This window comes from Mesocricetus auratus, unplaced genomic scaffold, assembly GCF_017639785.1.
Source record: "Mesocricetus auratus isolate SY011 unplaced genomic scaffold, BCM_Maur_2.0 Super-Scaffold_100013, whole genome shotgun sequence".
In the NCBI taxonomy this organism is placed as follows: domain Eukaryota; kingdom Metazoa; phylum Chordata; class Mammalia; order Rodentia; family Cricetidae; genus Mesocricetus; species Mesocricetus auratus.
In genome coordinates, this window is record NW_024429196.1 from 6,217,585 (window position 1) to 6,233,915 (window position 16,331).

Genomic DNA, 16,331 nt, shown 5'->3' on the forward strand with positions numbered 1-16,331 from the left:
CCTCTAGATCTGAAGTTACAGATCATTGTAAGCCACTAGTCATGGGTGCAAAAATATGTGTTCTTAATGCTAAATTATCTCTTCAGCCCGTAAAACAACATACTGAGAAATATTTATTTATTTTTATCTTTTTTTTTTTTTTGGTTTTTTGAGACAGGGTTTCTCTGTATTGTTTTGGAGGCTGTCCTGGAACTCACTCTGTAGACCAGGCCTGGCCTCGAACTCACAGAGATCCGCCTGCCTCTGCCTCCCCAGTGCTGGAATTAAAGGCGTGGGCCACCAACGCCCGGCTTTATCTTGGTTTTTTTGAGACATGGTTTTTCTATGTCACCCTAACTATCCTAGAACACATTCTGTAGACTAGGCTGGTCTCAAACCACCTGCCTCTGCTTCCTGAGATTAAAGGCATTCACAACTGCTCCATTTTCTATAGTAACAAGTGCCCCCTGATGTGGGTGTCTCCAAGGGTTTCTAGAGCCAGTTAGCTTGTGAATGACATCTCAGATCTCTCACTTTTTTACCTGTTGTGAATGAGGCCTCCACAAGCACATGGGAGGGGGATTCATGGCAGAGCTGTTCACATGTCAGTCAGGAGGCAAAGCCAGAAGAGAATCAGAATCTCACTAGTCCCTTCATGGCATCCCCCAATAGCCTCAGGCTTCCCTAGTAAGTCTGTCTTTCAACATGACCCATCAACTCCCAAGAGCTCCACCCTGGGACTAAGGCTTTGGCACAAATTCAAACTATATTACAACCTAAAAAGCGATTGCTAGATTGCTTACTAGTATCTAACTAGATAATGTTAGAATTTGTCCCTGAAGCACGTGGATTGCTATAAGCTTGAGACCAGGTTGACTACCTAGCAAGACCCTGTCTCAAGAAGGAAAGAAAAAACAACCGAGAGACGGACTATGTTAAGTAAGCAGTGTAACACAGTAAAAAGATTATACAATCCGAGAGGTCCAAGTTCAAACCTCCACTTGGCCATTTATTAGGTGTATGACTTTATACTAAATACAAGAGAGAGTACAATGAAACTAGGCATAAAACCTCTTGCTGTATACTTTTGCCCAAACAATTCAGAATATTTTCACATAACTTTTTACTTTAGGGTTTTGATGGTATGGGAAGATGACTGAGATAGAAAATGGCCTTGGAACCCATCTGTGTCAACTCGAAGGCCTAGGATCCAAGTCTGAGGGATTATGAGTTGTGGGTCAACCCCTACTTCCAATGGCTTCATGCAGTAACCCCCTCACCTGTGAGACACAGTCCCTGAACCCCTAGTATGCACTTGAAATCGAATCCTGCAAATCACTGTTTTTTTCCTTAATTATATGTACCTATTTTTGTCTATTTGTTTTTTCTTTTTTCCGAGACAGGGTTTCTCTGTATTGTTTTGGAGACTGTCCTGGAACTCACTCTGTAGACCAGCCTGGCCTCGAACTCACAGAGATCCACCTGCCTCTGCCTCCCAGGTACTGGGATTAAAGTGTGCACCACCAATGCCTGGCTTATTTGTATCTTGAATTAACAATTCAAACATGGTCTATGACAGCATGGGGGTTGATGTCAAAGACAACAGGAGTCCCTTGAAGTGCTTGGTGGAAAACAGCAAAGAATAGAGTGGAGATGTGGTTTAGTGGCCCCAAGGAAAGCTGCATCACCAGCTGAGCCCTTTGCCCAACCCACTGTTTCGGTGGGCAGGGCCCATGGATACGTAATACTGTGTCTTAGTCTATTTTTCCCCACTACTTTGAGACTGAGTCTTTCACTAAATGTAGGTCTCTTCACTGTTCTGGCTAGACTGGATGGCCTACAAGCTCCCAGGGTCCACACCCTAGAGCTGGGTTTACATGGCATGTGCCAAGATATATATTTTTTTCCTGAGACCGTTTCTCTGTGTAGTCCTGGCTGTCCTGTAACTCACTCTACAGATCAGACTGGCCTCAAATTCACAGAGATCTTGTAGGGAAAAGGGACCAGTCAAAGAAACACACCCTGAGCAGAGCCAAAGAAACACACTTTGGCCCTGCAACCAGAACCAAAGAAATGTACCCTGACCCTAAAACCAGTGCCAAAGGAACACACTTTGTCCCTGGAATCAGAGTCAGTGAAAGAAATGTACCCTGGCCCTAAAATTGGAGCCAAAAGGCTAAAAAGGACCAGAGAAAGAAACACACTTTGGCCCTGAAACCAGAGCCAAATCTGACCCTAATCCTGTGTAAAAAGTAACCAATCCCGGAGCAGAGCTCTAGCCAATCTGAGCTCAGCACTGAAATCGGACCAATCCCTACCCTGGAAAAACTTCCCCAACCCCAGGAACCCCTATATAAACCCTGTGTATGTTCAGCTTGGCTGGTCCAGCTGTCTTCCAATAAACACCTTTGGATGAGCTTTGGGTGAAGATCTTCTTTTGTGGCTGCGACAGAGCAAAGGCGACCCTGGGCAGAGCAGAGCAGAGCGAGCAGAGGCGACCCTGGGCAGAGCAGAGCAGAGCAGAGCGAGCAGCGCTGTAACACTTGCCCGGGAAACCTTCCTTGGCAGAGCGGAGTTGTTACACTCTGCTCCCGCCCGGCTCCCTGCTCTCCGCTCTCGGCTCTCCACTCTCGGCTCTCCAGGAGCAGAGCTGAACTGTAGCAACTTCGCCCGAGAAACCTCCTGCGGAGCAAAACTGCTACACTAGGCGAACATCCCCAGCTGGAAGACCCTGTCCTGCCGGAGCGGAGCTGACACACCGGAGAAGCCTTTCTCTGAGGCAAGGCTGTAAGCTGCCAAGCTTACTGCAACCTGTGGTGATCCTTGGCTCCCGAGCTCCAGGATACCTTTCTACCTGAGCTGTGTAACACTCAGTATCCTTGGCTCCCGAGCTCCAGGATACCTTTCCACCTGAGCTGTGTAACACTGGGTATTCTGTGACTCCCGAGTGCCAGAATACCTGACCCACTCACTCCTGTTCCATCCTGTCCTGACCCATCCCGACGAAACGCTTACAGATCTCCCTGCCTCTGCCTCCCAGGTACTGAGATTAAAAGTGTGAACCACCACTGCCTGACCCAAGATTTTGTTTATTATTTTTAAAAGATTTATTAATCCATGTATTTTTATGTATATGAGTGTTCTGTCCCTATGGACACCAGAAGAGGGTATCAGATCCATTACAGATGGTTGTGAGCCACTGTGTGGTTGCTGGGCATTGAATTCAGGACCTCTGGAAGAGAAACCAAGTACTCTTAACTGCTGAGTCATCTCTCCAGCTCTTATTATTATTATGTGAGTAAAGGGTATCCCTAGCAAGGAAGCACTTGGCTGGCAATCCCAGTACTTGTTCAAGGTTATCTTCAGCTATGCCATGAGTTTGATTCCAGTCTGTGCTACATGAGTCCCTGTTTCAAAAAACTAACAAAACACTGAGGTCAGTGAGACGGCTCAGCGGGTAAAGGCATTTGCTGCCAAGCCTAATAACCTGGATTTGCTCTCTGGGAATCAGAGGGTAGAAGGAAAGAACCAGGGAGTTGTCCTATGACTGGTAGACAAGCACCACAGAACACATGCACATACATACATACACAATAATAATAAAATTTAAATAAAACCCTAAAAAATAAAACCAATAAAAAAGCTGGGTATAGTAGCCCACACCTTTAATCCTAGCATTCAGAGACAGAGGCAGGTGGAGCTCTGTGATTTCTAGGCCAGACTGGTATTCATAGTGTCTTGAAAAACAGACAAAAACTTAAAAATGTACATTATGGCTGGACAGTGGTGGCACACACCTTTATTCCCAGCACTCGGAAGGCAGAAGCAGGTGGATCTCTGTGAGTTCGAGACCAGCTGGTCTACAAGAGCTAGTTCCAGGACAGTCTACAAAGCCACAGAGAAACCCTGTATCAACCCCCCCCAAAACCTGTACATTATATGTAATCAATATATAAGACACATCTAAACACACATTGCCCAGATACTGGTGTGGTGTGTAACAACCTCTGAGGCAGTGCTTCTCAACCTTCCTGACGCTGGGACCCTTACTACAGTTCTCATGCTGTGCTGACCCAACCGTAAAGTTATTTTCATTGTTGCTTCATAACTAATTTTGCCACCGTTATTCTGATATGCAGAACATCTGATACGGCAACCCCTGTGAAAGGGTCCTTTGGCCGAAAGGGGTCGAGACCCACAGGTTGAGAATAGCTTCTCTGTGAAGACAAAATGTTTCAGGGTTATAGCAGCCAGCACTGAACAGTGTTCTGTAGTATGCACAGATACCTTAATAAAGGCCTGTGATTAATTGGGATGGAAATCTTAGTCAAGCAAGGTTTTCCTGCAATACAACTGGTGGCTGCCCTCAAGAGACACACTGCTATCTGCTCCAGCCACTGCATTCACCCCAATATCTGGAGGAAAGCTGAAAGTCAGTTAGGCATTCCTCTCATGAGACTTCATTACCAGCAGACAAGTGGTTGTCAGCAGACAAGCATGCTTGTTGTCCCACCTCTCAAAATGCCTCTTTTGGGTGTGGAGGCCCACACCTGCCACCCTAGTACCCTGAAGGCTGACAAAGGAGCACTGCACAAGTCTAAAGGCCAAACTGCGTTACATTACACAGTGAGATCTTGTCTCAGGACAACAGCACAGATCATGGGACTGGGATGTAGCTCAGTAGGTGGAGTGGTTACCTGGTATTCATGAAGCCTTGGGTTCCACCCTCAGTGCGGAATATCCAGGCATGGGCCCCACACCCTAACCCTTGCACTTAGGAGGTGGAAGCAGGAGAGTAGGATGTTTAAGGTTTTTCTTTTTCTTTTTCTTTTTTTTGTTTTTCGAGACAGGGTTTCTCTGTATTGTTTAAGAGGCTGTCCTGGAACTCGCTCTGTAGACCAGGCTGGCCTCGAACTCACAGAGATCCACCTGCCTCTGCCTCCCGAGTGCTGGGATTAAAGGCATGCGCCACCAAAGCCCGGCAAGGTTTTTCTTAAGTATATAGCAAATTTGAGGTCAACCTGGGCTATAAAACAATATCTGAAAGAAAGAAAAAAATTATTTCTGAGGCCTAGCAAAGTGGCTCAGCGGGTAAAGACTCTCCTCACCAAGCATGAAAACCTGAGTTGGATTCTTGAAACTTGGGTAATGGAACAAGAGAATAAACCCCCTCAAGAGGTCCTTTGACTTACACACACACACTTTCTCTCTCTCAAAAAAAAAAAAAGGTTTTTTTTTGTTTGTTTTATTTTGTTCTTTTAGTCTTTCTATATAGCCCCGATTGTCCTGGAACTATTCAAAGCAGTGTAGCCTCAAACTAACAGAGATCTGCTTGCTTCTGCCACCTGAGCTCTGAGATTAAAGGTGTGCACCACCAGGCCTGGCAGAATAAATGTTTTCATAAAGAAAAATTTCAATGAAATTTGAGCGTAAAATTTTTTGGAAACTTTAAAAACCAAAACTGTTAAGGTTTGGTCACTGGTACATTTTCCTGGACATAAAGTCTTATTGAACTATTTATTGTCACTGGAGACAGATTTGGCAGGAAGGAAGCTCACCGTGTGCCTGGCAGATCCTCTTTCATGGACAGCAGGTGCCGCTTCCAGCCACACCCATGTGTGTGTCCAAAACCAGAGTTAGAAAATGGCTCTGATTTCCAGTCCCTTTCCCCAGAACTCAGAGACTGTCTTCCTGTTTATCTTGGTGAAATGCCTATGTTATACTGGCCCTCTGCATCGTATTCAAACAAGATGGTCACTTGGGGAAGGAAGCCAGAGGTCCTTAGTCACAACCAGGCATTCTGCTTCTAGAGTAGAAAAGACACTATGCTAGGAATGTTTAAAGATTTTCAGGATTTAGGGCAAATTAAACATTTTTAAGAAACTGAACTTCTCTCAAAGGCAAGCCCTCTTCATGTGCTTCCTGAAGAGTCTAGCAGCATTTCCTCCTTTGTGAGGGTTGGGGGGGGAAGGGGAGTGCTGAGGAATGCAGGGTGAGGCAGGAGGATCCTGAATTTAAGGCTAGCCTGGGCTACAAAGAGCCTTTGAAGATGTTCTACAAACTCTGTGTCACCAGGCTGCATTGCCAAGCCTCCTTTTACTTATTACTTGGAGGCTTTGGGCCTCACTAAGTTGTCTAGGCTGACCTTGAACTTGCTGTGTAGTAGTCCAGGCACACTCTGTAAGCAAGACTTAAATTTTCAATCCTCCTGCCTCAGTCTTCCATGTAGCTAGGATGACAGGCATATGCCACGATCACTTCCTGGTCTAATACTTCCTTGGAGCTCACTCTCAGCCTTGTGTCCACCTTTGTGTCACCATCAGTTCTGAGGTGATACTGCTTCATAACTTAGGGGAACAACGGTGCCCAAGAAGAAAGGTGGCCACTCAGGTATCCAATCAACTGTGGTTCAGGTTATCACATAGGAGCTCAGAAAGTAGCACTTCCTTTTATTTCTTCCTTCAGTTTCCACCATGATGCTCCTGACTGGGCCAGAGTGTCATCTGAGAAGCAGACTCTTGCTTTGAACTCCTCCAGTGGGCCTGATAACACTTCCTACTTCCCATTTAAACCCGATTGCTTGACCCATATAAAAATCAGCACATTTTTGTACTGACTGCTACCAAGGTGATGGAAATCCTGACTTGCACCCATATAACTTAACCGGTGGCATACTCAGCAAGACTTCCCTGGAAGAGAATTAGTGGACCTTTGGAAATATTTGAAATGAGTATTTTATATTTGACTTTCTATTAATTATATATTTGATTTGTGGTTCCATATGCTTAATGGCAGCAAAAAGTTAATAGACTTTCTTCTGGAATGCTTGTCTTTTGAGATAGGCAGGCCTAGAACTTGGAACTCCTGTGCCTCTGAGTATTGAGAGTTCAGGCTAGTGCAACCACACATAAGCCACACCTGACTCTGCACCTGAGGTTTTGAATCTGACATCTTTAAGTATAATTAAATAAAAACAGAAGGACATGTAGACAGGTAAACAACTGACGTATCAAGAACCTAATACTGGTCACCTTCTAAGAAACTGTCAGGGCCAGTGGCTCAGCAGGAAAGGTAGTTGCAGCCCCAGCTGTCGACATGAGTCTAATCCTAGAAACCCACATGATGGAGTAGGAGAACTTACTGCTAAAAGTTGTCCTCTGATCTCCAGACACACATAGTGGGCTATATATGCCCACACATGTATATACATAGACAAACTGTAAAAAAATTAAAATTGTTGGACTATAAGGACAACTTTAATACCTACAAATAAGTAAATGTAGACGACTTATAACAAACACCCCATGTTTGTTGTTGCCTGCTAAGAATAGTCCTACTCTTTTTTTTTTTTTTTTGGTTTTTTAAGACAGGGATTCTCTGTATTGTTTTGGAACTTGCTCTGTAGATCAGGCTGGCCTCAAATTCACAGAGATCTGTCAGCTTCTGCCTCCCGAGTGCTGGGATTAAAGGTGTGCACCACCAACGCCCAGCTAGTCCTAGTTAAAATGTGTATCTACTCTAGCAAAAGCAGGCCTAATAACTCTTTGATTTTACTTGTATTTACTTACTTTTTGGGGGAAGCAATTCTTGGGGATCAAACCCAGGCCCTAGGCATGTAGCAAGGGGCTAGACAAGTCACACCCCTACCCCTTATTGTGTTTACATTAATTTGTGCATTTCAAAAAAAAATTTGTTCTAAGCTCCTGGGAATTGAACCCAGGACTTTACACAATCCGATCCAAGCACCCTACCACTGAATTACATCTCCAGCTCAAAATGGTTTTTTTATTTTTGCTTTTGAGAAGGATTTCAATGTAGCCAGGATGGCCAGCACCTGGGTAGCCAAGGATAATTCCTGCCTCCATCTCCCAAGGGCTTGTGTTAAATGCTTGTGCCACCATGCCCAACTTTACATGTCCTCTGCCATTTCTAGGAATTTCTGAGTTGTTTTGCTTGGAGTTTTATTCAAAGGGAAGAAATTATAATGCCTGTGCTCCCTTGGCATCCAAACAGTCCTTTCCTGGGGGCATTTCAACTCTAGGTTGTTGTTTGTCTGAATGGCTACACTCAAACATGTGCGCCGAGTACACTATGACAAATGCTTGTGCCTGGGGTAGTCCTTTCGCCTGTTGTGGAGGCAGGGTGACTGTGCCCAACTCTGAAGCTCTGGCTACATACAGAGCAGGTTGGTCCTGAACTTGCAGAGTTCTTGCTTCCCCCTCTCCAGTGCTCTCCTTGCCCCAGCACTTTTTTTTTTTTTTTTTTTCGAGACAGGGTTTCTCTGTTGCTTTGGAGGCTGTCCTGGAACTCCCTTGGTAGACCAGGCTGGCCTCGAACTCACAGAGATCCGCCTGCCTCTGCTGGGATTAAAGGCGTGCGCCACCAACGCCCGGCGCCCCAGCACTGTTTACTCTTACTGCAAATGACAGGTGTAATAAACAAAATTTCTGGTTTGTTGTGTGATTATGTGTGTGTGTTTGAAAAGGGGTCTCTCTGTCCTGGAAATCACTGTGTAGACCAGAATGGCCTCAAACTCACAGTGATCCTCTTGCCTCTGAGTGCTGGCATTGAAGGCATTCGACACCATGTCAGGTTACGGGAGGTTATAAGGTTTCATGAAAACACAAGTGTGTTCATCTCAATTCCCAACACTGTGGACAAACAAACAAAATCAAGATACTGAGATGGCTTACAGGGGCTCAAGCTAATCTGCTCCCATTGTGGAAGATGAGGCAGGAGAGTCATGTTTGAGGACTACTGGGCTGCATCTCAAAACAACAAAGAAAGACCGTTTTAATTCTCGTAATACAGATACTATTGCAGATTCTAATGCGAGATTTTTAACATCGTGTACAGAGACGTTCATGTAATAATGCTCTTGAGAGCTTCAGGCCTGAACGCGGATCTGGAACCGAGCCCTGATTACCTTACTTAGCCCGGGAGGTCTCGAACCGGAATCCGGAGAAATCTCAGAGTTTAAGGACGCCAGAAAACCAAAACCAAACAAAGCAAAACCAGAACCTGGCCCGGGAGGTTTCGGTAGTCGGTCTCTGAGCCGGCTGCCCGCGGGGGGGGGGGCCTTTGTTGTGCCCTCCGCGGCCTCCGCGGAGCGGCAGACCGGGAGCGCGCAGCAGCCAGTCGGGAGCTCGGAGCAGCCCAGCGGGTTGTCTGAGCTTCCGTTTCCTCCCTGCAATACCAAGGTGGTCAAGGCCGCCGCTCAGCAGCCCCGGAGCGCAGCCCGCGGGCCGCGACAGGCAGGTGGAGTCGCGCGCGCGCGCGCACATACGACGACGCGCGCCCCGGGCGGAGCCGGGAGGGCGGAGGAAACGGCGCGCCCGCCCGCTAGGCCCGGCCCGCCGCGTGCACGAGGCCCCCGCCCTCTCCGCCCGCGCGCCGGGTCGCCGGGGCCGTGGTGTACGTGCAGCGCGCGCGGAGCGAGTGGCGCCCGCAGGCCCGCGCCCTGCCTGCCCGCCCCGACGCAGCCGGCCGGGCCCGCCCGCCCAGGGCGCCGTGCGCCGCGCAGGCCGCGCTCTCTCCGGCGCGATGCGGCGCTAGGCGGCCCCGGGCGAGGCAGGCGAGGCCAGGGCGCGCGCGGCCTCCCGCAGCGGGCGGCGGCCTCGGGCGGGCGCCCCGACGGCCCCGCCGCCGCCCCGCGCCCGGCCCGCGGCCCGCCCTGACGCGACCATGGCCAGTGACAGCGGCGGGCCCGGCGTGCTGAGCGCTAGCGAGCGCGACCGACAGTATTGCGAGCTGTGCGGGAAGATGGAGAACCTGCTGCGCTGTGGCCGCTGCCGCAACTCCTTCTACTGCTGTAAGGAACACCAGCGCCAGGACTGGAAGAAGCACAAGCTAGTGTGCCAGGGTGGCGAGGCCCCCCGCGCACAGCCCGCGCCGGCGCAGCCCCGCGTCGCGCCCCCGCCCGGTGGGGCCCCCGGAGCCGCGCGCGCCAGCGGGGCGGCCCGGCGCGGGGACAGCGCGGTGGCCTCGCGCGTACCGGGCCCTGAGGACGCGGCACAGGCCCGGAGCGGCCCTGGCGCGGCTGAGCCCGGCTCCGAGGATCCTCCGGTTAGCAGGTCTCCCGGCCCGGAGCGGGACAGCCTGTGCCCAGCAGGCGGCGGCCCCGGGGAGGCGCTGAGTCCCAGCGGTGGGCTGCGGCCCAACGGGCAGACCAAGCCGCTGCCCGCGTTGAAGCTGGCGCTGGAGTACATCGTGCCGTGCATGAACAAGCACGGTATCTGTGTGGTGGACGACTTCCTGGGCAGGGAGACCGGGCAGCAGATCGGCGACGAGGTGCGCGCCCTACACGACACCGGCAAGTTCACGGACGGGCAGCTGGTCAGCCAGAAGAGTGACTCTTCCAAGGACATCCGGGGGGACCAGATCACCTGGATCGAGGGCAAGGAGCCCGGCTGCGAGACCATCGGCCTGCTCATGAGCAGCATGGACGACCTGATCCGCCACTGCAGCGGGAAGCTAGGCAACTACAGGATAAACGGTCGAACGAAAGTAAGTGGGGCTCGCGCCCGAAGGAGGGTCTGTGAGGACCACCCCTCTGCCCCCGCAGACCTGGGGCGGGCGCTCTGCGTTAGCGTGGTTCCTTTTGTTCCTGTAGTACTCTTAGCCACAGTGCAGACCCTGCTGGATCCCTGGTCACTCTTTGGGGGGACATTGGGGTACCGGTTACTTCGGGTCTGGAGGGTGCATCTTGCCTGTGTGCCTAAGCTAGTTGAAAGCCCCGCGGTTTTCAGCGCGCACCCAGCTCTCATTGAGAGACAGACGCTATGTGTTTAGCTGGGAGTCTTGTCAGCTGCCCCCAGAAAGGCCCATTTAAAAGCCCGTGGTCGGAAGACTCCCTGTATTCAGGAAAAGCTTGGCGGCCTGCTTCCCCTCCCCCTCGCAGCTTTATCTTGCTGTCTGTCCCTACTGTTTTGAAACCCACTACCAAACCGGGAAAGAGGTGTTTCCGTTCCCAGGGCTCATAGTAGGCAGGTTACACTCAAAGCACAGGTTTCCTCTAGTCACTTTGTTAATGTGACCCTTCTGTTGAAAAAGAGCTGTTTTTGTGGCTTCCTGGGTTTTTTATTTTTATTATTTTTTTTCTCTTGAACAAAACTCACACGGAATTGGAGGTCGGAGACCTCCTTTTAACCTTAGGTTTGGTTTTTTTTTCCTCTGTCCCTTGCTGTGGCGGTTCCTTGCAGTCTGCTCCTCTCTCCCGCCCATGGCAGACAGCGGCTGTCTCCACTTTTCCTTCCCAGATCTGAATCTTCTCTTTGATTCACCGCCCAGGGCCAACCTGATCCACCCTCCCACTACAGTCTGTTTGAGTTTTGAGAGGTTTTGGAAAACCCCGACACACAAGTTTGAACACACAGGCTCTTGCCAGTAATTATTCCTTCTGTAGGTTTCGAACTGTGTTGACAGCCGTATGGAACGGTCAAACTGAGCCTGTTTGGGAGGGGAAAATGCAATGAAGAGAACGAGAAGGCTGGGTTACTGCTGTCTAGCTCAGTACTGAATGGGGCCACCTGTGTTAATATCAACTGAGCTCAAGAAAAAAGTCGCTTAAGATTAAGCTTCATGGCGGGGATGTAGTTCAGTAGATACAGTGCTTGTCTAGCATGCAGAAACCCTGAGTTTGGTCCCCAGCAACATGTAAATCATGCCCGCACTTCTGTGATCCCAGTTCTCTGGAGTTCGTGTAGGTCACCCTCTACTACATCTCCAGTTTGAGGCCAGCCTGGGGTATTCGAGATCTGTTTCCCAGAGCACAATAGAATGAAGCTGGGAAGGGATGGAAGACTGATTAGACCTCAGTCTGGGGTTTCTGTGAGATTTCCATTCATATTTAAAAACAAAGGCTGTCCTGGGTCACATCTGAATATCCCCGTCACTCCAAGAAAGAGCTACTGTTGGGGGAGTCTGGAATAAGTTTGATTCCTCAGACTCTGAATCTGCTTTTCTTAGGTGAGGTGATGGTAAGCCTCGTCCCTCCTGCTCCCCTTCCTCCAGGGAAGAGCCATCAGACAGCCCGGCTCTTAGGGCAGAGGCTTTCCTGGGAAGCTGTTGGGAAATAGACACCCTCTGTTTCGAAGTAGCCGGAGGAAACAGTGTTGATTTAAATCACTTGACTTAATCACTCCAGCAAGGACTAGCCTATAAGCAGGGAGCATGGGTTGACACTCCACATTTCAGCTTAAATTTTCATTCATTTCAGGGATACCGTTTCAGGGTCTTAAGGGCTTCCTTTCATTGAACATCACATTTTTATTTTATTTTGTTTTTCAAGACAAGGTTTCTCTGTATAGCTTTGGAGGCTGTCCTGAACTTGCTCTTGTAGACCAGGCTGGCCTCGAACTCACAGAGATCTGCCTGCCTCTGCCTCCCGAGTGCTGGGATTAAAGGCATGCGCCACCAATGTCTGGTTTGAACCTCACATTTTTAAAGTTACATCTATTACGTACTTATTGTGTTTATATGGAGGTTAGGGGACAGCTCTCTGGAATTGATCTCCTATCAAGCGGGTCCTGAGGATGGAGCTCAGGTTATCAGACTTGGCACAAGTACCTGTACCGGCTGAGCCATCACAGGAGCTCCTTATTGAACATTTTTGGCTAAAAAAAAAAAAAAAAGAAAAAGAAAAAAATTGGGTAATCATGTTTGAACATGTAATTTAAGTATTTCTTTAAAAAAAAATAATGCTTTTGAACACTAAGACACCAGTTGCACACTCCTCCCAAGCATTCAGCAAGCAGGCTGCAGACTAGGCTCTGCGCAGATACTGCCTCAGTGGTGGCAGTGTTGGTCAATGGGTAGCATCCCTGACTTACATTTGGGGTAAGGGTCAGCTCATACTATGTCAGGGCCCGCCACTGGGGCAACCCTGGCTCAGGTTCAAGCTAGACTTGGAGCCTGTGTTTTCCTGCTGCACTAGATGTAGGATGACATCGGGTGAGAAAATGTTTTCCTCGCTGAGCATATGGCTGGAATCTTGGTTCTGATGGACTTTTCTGTTGCTGGTGAGGGGCTAGTACATCATGGTACTCTGAGTCCAGATATGTAAACTTTTTGACCATACAATGTTTACTTGATATACTTAAAAGCCACTGAGTGACACTCTTTTAAGTCTGTCTCTTAGGGGTTGTCAGAATGAGGCTGTAATATTTGATTGCCTTTGGGAATATCTTTGTATTTGTACTGTGAGAGCTGTGTTAAGCTTCCTGCTAGTGTGTGTTTCTCACTTTGGCTTTTGAAGCAGTAGCTGATTGTCAGTGCCTGAAACCCCGCCTCTAGTTTAGAAAAGTGAGGTTGAGGGATATAATCTCTCACTGGAAGTCCTGTAAGATACTAGGATTAACTTTTTTAATTTTATGTGTATTTGTGTTTTGCCTGTATGTATGTTTATCTGTGCACCACTTATGTACATTGCCCAGTGGAGGCCAGAAGCGGTCATTGGATCCTTTGGTGCTGGGAATTGAACCCTGGTCCTCTGGAAGAGCAGCCAGTGAGCTTTTAATAACTGAGCCATCTTCCCAGCTCCCAGATACCAGGATTTAAGCCAGATCTTCCAACTGAGCTCTGAGTTCTCTGTCACTTCCATCATCTACACATATGTCAGGACATGGACATCAAGTTGTGAGACTTGCCAAGTTGACTTTCCCAGTGTCTGCCTCAGACATGCACAGCTGGCCACTACTTATCCACCCGCTTAAAAAGAGGAACCCCCAAGGGAAGATGAAGTAATACAGGAGAAAACCAGAAACGTGATTGTTGCCACTGATGTAACCCAGCTCTACTGTTCACTCTCTCTGGGATCCTCACCCTTTTCTTGCCCTTAAGCTTCCCTTTAACCTCTTACCCTTTCTCACATCCTTCCTTCCATTAGGAAGGCTCATGGTGACGTCAGCAGCAAGGAGCCACAGTCTTCCCCTTGTGCAGAGCTATGTCTGAGCGCTATCAGAAGCCACAGGCGCTTTAACTGGGTAGAGAGAAGTGGTGCCGAGGAATGGGACCTGGGGAAGCACTGTGTTCATCTGCTGCTGTCATTTCTCTGAAGGAAAATGTTCCTCATTAAGATTATTGCAACATCAGGTGTGGTGGTGTACCAGGTCTTTAATACCAGCACTTGGAAGGCAGAGACAGGTGGATCTCTGTGAGCTCAAAGCCAGTCAGGGCTACATAGTGAGCCTCGAAAAAAAGAAAAAAAAAGAAAAGAAAAAGACTGAAGTAGGGGAATAGTGAGCCTGAGACCAGTCTGGGTTGCACAGAGATACCCGTGTCTTAAAAACAACAAAACAAAACAAAAAAACAACAACAACAAAAAACCAAAACAGAAATCACTAAAGAGTGGAATTACTAGAATTGACATTGTATATAATGTTTTTAAATTTAATTCCAAATTTCATATGTTCATTTAAGAACATATATAAAGAGAAGATGTTGGGGATACAGATTAGTGTTAGAGCACCTGCCTGGTATGTGCTAGGCACCCAGGTTCAATTCCCAGCACTGCAAAGGAGAGAGAGAATAAGTAATAGGATGATAGGAACAAGCACCTTATAGTGCTCAGATTTTTCTAGTGCTGCAGTTAATTAGTCAGCTCTGGATGGCTTTTAGAGCAAAGAATAGGATGAGGACGATCCTGCTGCTTTATTGCAACTACCATAGAGAGAGGTGGCAATCCTCTTAGATGCTAAAACCCTGCAGTGAGAGGCAGACACAGCCTGTGCTGCACTGGGTTCAGACTAAAGCCTCCAGACTTGTGAGAAGTAAATCTATCTGTAAGCCTGAAAAGAACAGAACCAGACAGCTTCCGTCTCGACTTACTTCTGCCTTCCTCGAGTTCCTCCTGCAACAGTGGTTCTCAACCTTCTTAATGCTGTGACCCTTTAATGCTGTTCCTCATGTTGTGATGACTTCCAACCATAAAATTATTTTGTTGCTACTTCATAACTGTAGTTTTGCTACTGTTATGAATCATAATGTAAATATCTGATATGCAGGATATGTGATATATGACCCCCAGGTTAAAAACTGCTGTCCTGGAACCTTGGATGTAGAAATGGGAGCAGCCTGCCAGTGGTTGGTAGCTGTATCAGAATGGGAGATTAAAGTTGGTTGTCCTGTGTGCAGAAAGGCTGAGAAGTATTAAACCTGCTAGTCGCTGACAGCTGAGTAAAGATGTCCTTGGAGGTTGTGATGGTGTGCAACTTTAAACCCAGCACTGGGGAGGCAGAGGCAGGAGCATCTGTGAGTTTGAGACTATCTTGATCTACATAGGGAGTTCCAGCCCAGTCAGGACCTTATAGTGAGACTGTTTCACAAAAACTTATTGTTAGCATAACTAAGGAAGACAGGAAGGAAGTCTTGTGTGTTTTGTGCCCCTAGTAGATCTGGGTTGGATGCTGGTTCTGCTGCTGGGACTCCACAACTGGCTGCACTTTTGGGCTGGTGACTCAGTATCTGTGAGTCTTGGTTGATGTTCACAGTACTGTTTGCTTCTCATACTTGCTGTGAGGAATCTGTGTAACCTGTACACAAACAATGCACTTTGACTGGGAGAGCAGTAGGCCAAGTTATTAACTATTTATTACTCTTCCCATGTGAAAAACAAAGTTACCAGTTTTCTGATTCTTTTTTTTTTTTTTTTTTTTTTTTTTTTTTTGTCTTAGTTTGAGACCAGGCTCACTGGAGCCCTGACTGGCCTAGAACTTGCTGTGTACATCAGGCTGGCCTCTGGCCTCTAGACCTCAGAGATCTAGCCCTTACCCTTTCTTTAAGAGATTACTGCTTTCCCTGTTTCTACCTCTTGAAAGCTGGGGAAAAGAGGCTTAGAACCTTTTTTTTGACCCAACCACTCCCCAAGCACACGCATACATGCGCGCGCGCGCGCGCGCACACACACACACACACACACACACACACGTGTACGTTCGCACACAGGCATACACACAGTTTTTTCCCCTCCAAATAGGAAATAAGACTGGAGAGGTTGAGTGGTTGTCAAGGAAGGACTGGAGCTGTTAGTGACAAGCGAGCAGAAGTGGATTCAGCCCTTTCTTCTGCCCACAGTGGGCTTTTCCCATGAAATCGATTTTGCTCTGTTTTTGCCATTGGGGGGGGGGATACTGAACACATTGATTGACTTTACTTTGCTCTTTCCAAACACTTCAGCTAGCATGACGCCCTTTTCCGAGCTGTCTGTCCCGTCGCTGTTAGAGCGGTGTCACCCGAAGCAGGGCTTCCCCCTCCCTTAGTAGACTGTCTCCTGCCATCTTGCTTCCGTCCTTCCCCTAGGCCCTTGATGTCCCGTGGTTCTGAAGCCTGTGCTTTCTATAGGTGCGTCTTTGGGT

The 16,331-nt window shown here is 48.3% G+C and overlaps 1 protein-coding gene and 1 long non-coding RNA gene across 2 annotated transcripts in view; one reads left to right on the forward strand and one right to left on the reverse strand.

The window, feature by feature from the left end:
* Positions 1 to 9,250, reverse strand: part of LOC106021872 — a 32,085-nt gene extending 22,835 nt beyond the window's left edge. The window contains exon 1 of the long non-coding RNA XR_005880657.1: positions 8,906 to 9,250. This is a non-coding gene — a long non-coding RNA (uncharacterized LOC106021872). The remainder of the gene's footprint in view (positions 1 to 8,905) is intronic.
* Positions 9,251 to 9,620: 370 nt separating this feature from the next.
* The window catches only part of Egln1 (egl-9 family hypoxia inducible factor 1), a 39,045-nt gene continuing 32,334 nt past the window's right edge, over positions 9,621 to 16,331 (forward strand). Inside the window, exon 1 of the mRNA XM_005064687.4 lies at positions 9,621 to 10,485. Coding sequence (XP_005064744.3) covers positions 9,664 to 10,485 — 822 coding nt within the window. The 5' untranslated portion in view covers positions 9,621 to 9,663. The remainder of the gene's footprint in view (positions 10,486 to 16,331) is intronic.